At 59.9% G+C, this 4,053-nt stretch overlaps 1 protein-coding gene across 1 annotated transcript; it reads left to right on the forward strand.

Moving 5' to 3' along the window:
* The first annotated feature begins 325 nt into the window (after window positions 1-325).
* Window positions 326-1,483, forward strand: P2RY6 (pyrimidinergic receptor P2Y6). Its single transcript, XM_075547780.1, has one exon. It carries the CDS (start codon window positions 326-328, stop codon window positions 1,481-1,483), a length of 1,158 nt encoding a protein of 385 aa, XP_075403895.1.
* The last annotated feature ends 2,570 nt before the right edge of the window (window positions 1,484-4,053 follow it).

Genomic DNA, 4,053 nt, shown 5'->3' on the forward strand with positions numbered 1-4,053 from the left:
GTGAGTGAGCCCAAGGTTGCACCCCGAGAAGTACCAGGGCAAGAGTTCACCCCCAAGTCCCGCAGCCCCCACTCCCTGGGAAGAACTGGAAAAAGAAGGCCAGCTGGGTTTCTCCTTCCTAAGCTGGTGTTGTCTTGCTTTCCAGGTTTCCTCAAAGTGAGGGCCGTGCGGGGCTCGGGGTGTGTGGTGAGTATCCGGCTGGTTCCGATAAGGAGATCAGCGCCCAAGGAGGGTTGGGGGCCTGTTGATGGTTGGCGGGCACGCACTAACGGTGATGTGTTGCGCCCCCTGTCTCCGCGAGTAGGAAGGCTGAGGTGCGGGAGCCATGGAGTTGTACAACGGCACGGGCCAGCCCCTGAACCTGCCCCCAACCACCTGCACCTACAAAGAACGCTTCAAGCACATCATCCTGCCGCCCGTGTACTCGGTGGTGCTGGCAGCCGGCCTGCCGCTCAACGCCTGCGTCATCGCCCAGATTTGCATGTCCCGCCGGCATCTGACCCGCACGGCGGTGTACACCCTGAACCTGGCACTGGCCGACCTGCTCTACGCCTGCTCCCTGCCCCTGCTCATCTACAACTATGCCCAAGGGGACTACTGGCCCTTCGGCGACTTCGCCTGCCGCCTGGTCCGCTTCCTCTTCTACGCCAACCTGCACGGCAGCATCCTCTTCCTCACCTGCATCAGCTTCCAGCGCTACCTGGGCATCTGCCACCCTCTGGCCTTGTGGCACAAGCGTGGGGGCCGCCGGGTGGCCTGGCTGGTGTGTGGGGCTGTGTGGCTGGTTGTAACCACCGAGTGCCTGCCCACGGCTCTCTTTGCCACCACAGGTATCCAGCGGAACCGCACTGTCTGCTATGACCTGAGCCCTCCTGCCCTGGCCACCCACTACATGCCCTATGGCATGGCTCTCACCGTCATTGGATTCCTGCTGCCCTTCACTGCCCTGCTGGCCTGCTACCACAGCCTGGCCCACCACCTGTGCCGCCAGGGCGGACCGGAAGGGCCCGTGGCCCAGGAGCGGCGCACCAAGGCAGCTCGCATGGTGATAGTGGTGGCAGTCACCTTCGCCATCAGTTTCCTGCCTTTCCACGTCACCAAGACAGCCTACCTGGCCGTGCGCTCCACCCCCGGGGTCTCCTGCCCCATGCTGGAGACGTTTGCCGCCGCCTACAAGGGCACCCGGCCCTTGGCCAGCGTCAACAGTGTGCTGGACCCGATCCTCTTCTACTTCACCCAGAAGAAGTTCCGCCAGCGGCCACGGAAGCTGCTGCAGAAACTCACCGCCAAGTGGCACAGCAGGGTGGCAGAGCCGTTGGAGGCAGAATGCCTGGGGCCTGGGCAACCATCATGCCTGCCCCTGAGCTCCAGGCAGCAGAAGGCCCTCCAGCTCCAAGCCATGAAGAGAGCTCAGGGGAAGTCACCGCAGCCCCCACGAGCTCACCTGCACCACCACCATCAGCACATGCAGCCGGACTCATAGCGACCTCATATAGGACAGGTACAACCGCTCCCGAGGCTTCCCAAGGCCCATGATCTTTGTAGGAGCAGGCTCTCCCCGGGGGCGCAAATGGCTAGCCTCAGGCATCACCCACTGTGCAACCAGAGCTCCCCTAAATGTCACAGTAGCTAAGGACTAAACCCCTTCTCCGAGGTCCACAGTTGAGGCCTGTGCCTAGTGCTCACCAGGGAGCTGGGGGAAGCATGCTCAACTACTCACAACAATACGGGGAGGGGGGGGGCATCTGCTCCAGGCCAAGCAGTCCCCAAGGCAGGGGAGGAGTGGAGATGAGAGCTTTGGGGAGGGAGCCTTGGAACTGAGTTCTGAAGGAAAGATAAGAGCGCTCAGGGAGGAGGGTGGCCCCTCATTCAGAGACCCTGGACCGGCATCCTGTGCTTTAGCCTGCAACCCCAGCCTGCTCCATACTCTGAAACTCACTGCCGCCAAGTCAATGCTGACTCATAGCAGCCTCCGATGGGTGTCTGGTGACTGTAACTGTTTACAGGGTTAGAAAGCCCGGTCTTTCTCCTGCGGTGCTGCTGGTGGTTTCAAACTGCAGACCATGCTGACCAGCGCAGTCTACACACTAAACTGCTATACGTACAGGTTGCTAAGGAACCTGGGAGACAGCAGGGAGAGGGGCGATGGCCCTGGGACCCCTCCCAAGGAAGCAAGACAGACCTGGTTGACTCTGGGCCGTGTGAACCACTCAGCCAACAGAAGTGGACAAGCATCCTGGACTCTGTCTGGGGAGCTGGGTGGGCAGAGGGCTGGGGTGGGCAGGCCCTGGTCTCACTCACACACATGTAAGAAGCAAGGTCTGACCCACTGCCACCCTCCAAGAGCTCAGGCAGGGGCAACACTACAAAGGGAGGAATCCCGAGGGCTTCTTGGAAGAGGTGGGGCTTGCGCGGGAGGGGGGGGCATCCCTAGGGGGAGAGGGTGGCTGCTCCAGGTGGAAAATACTTTATCGAAACCCAGAGGCAAAAAGTGGCAGGAAGAAAAAGCACAGGACATGGCTGGAGGCAAGGGTATGGGGGGCAGGTGGGGCTCGGGGCCACAGCATGACCTGTCAGGAAGCACCCCTCAACCTCTTCGCCTTCACCCACCCTTTAAGGAAGCGGCTCTCTCAGGCTCAGCTAGTCCCCCTCCTCAATACAACAACAACATAGCTTCTAAACTCACTGCCATCCGGTCAGTTCAGACTCATTGCACCCCTAGAGGTCAGGGTCGACCCGCCAGTGGTTTTCTGAGACCATCACTGTACAGAAGGGACAGGATCTCTATGAGCTGAGACACCGTGGTGATTACAGCCCAACGTGTAACCACTCCACCACCAGGGCTGCAGGGACACCTTGGGGCCTGGGGAACACTCACACACTTCACCATGCCTTCCTTCCCAAAGGACGCACACCAGCCTGCTCCCACACCCAGAGGCTGCCGCCTGGTGGCCCTGTGACTGTGACCCACTCCAGCCCTCACAGGCCACCAGAAGGTTCCCTCCAGACTATCATCCATGTCTAGGCGGCCGAGCACACCGTTGTTGCCCTCCCCAGTCCTCTTCCCTACCTCCTACCCCGCCCCATTTCTCCTCAGGTCCTTTAGTCCTTTTGCCAGAGCTTGGCTGGTACCACACAGGCCTCAGAACCAGCCAGTGGCCCGTGACACTCGGGGGGACAGAGCCGAATCTCCGCGGCTGTGGGGGCCCCAGGGGCGCTCAGGGAAGAACACTGAGGATCTCAGCGCTCCGTGGAACGTCTGAGGCGGGCTTGCGTCTAGCACCAGGACCACAACATCTTGAGAACTGCCCCAAAGCGCTCTTGTAGGAAAGGCTGGCAATTTGGGCAGGTGGTCCTTTGGCGCTTTTGTCTGAAGTGAGACAGAAAGGGTGGGGTGGGGGTCCTGTGCTCAGAAGACAGAAGCTTGCTCTCATTCCTGACACAGTGGCATGTCCTGGCGGCAGTACTGGTTTTACCCTCCCGCCTCCTGTTCCCAACCTGACATCAGACTGTCAAGGGCCCATAGGGGAAGGGGAGGGAGGGGAGGGCAGAAGAAGACTGAGGGTCTCTGCCCCTGCCCACAGAGTCCCAGGTAACTGCTCCACCTGACTACCAGGCACTGTGACTTTCTGGTGGCTTTTATGGGATTGGAAATTGTGGGCCACGTGAGAGGTAGAACAGGGTATGGGTCCCAGGACCAGGGCCAGACCACCTGCACGTGCCCTGGCTCTGCAGCTCATTGCTGTGCTCCTCCAGCAAGCTTCTGAGCCCCTCAGCTTTCCCAGCCATAAAATGGGGACACAAAATATGCCCACCTCATAAAGATGTGGGATTGCATTGGCGGGGGTGCACAAAGCCCTTAGACCAGGGGTTCTCAACCTGTAGGTCGTGACCTCTTTGGGGGTTGAATGACCCTTTCACAGGGGTCGCCCAATTCATAACAGTCGCAACATGACAGTGATGAAGTAGCAACGGAAATAATTTCATGGTTGGGGGGTCACCCCAACATGATGAACTGTATGAAAGGGTCTCAGCATCAGGAAGGTGGAAACC

This window comes from Tenrec ecaudatus, chromosome 4 (genome assembly GCF_050624435.1).
Source record: "Tenrec ecaudatus isolate mTenEca1 chromosome 4, mTenEca1.hap1, whole genome shotgun sequence".
In the NCBI taxonomy this organism is placed as follows: Eukaryota; Metazoa; Chordata; class Mammalia; order Afrosoricida; family Tenrecidae; genus Tenrec; species Tenrec ecaudatus.

Coding starts and splice junctions, on each gene's coding strand:
- P2RY6 (XM_075547780.1), top strand. CDS start 326: ATGGAGTTGTACAACGGCACGGGCCAGCCCCTGAACCTGCCCCCAACC.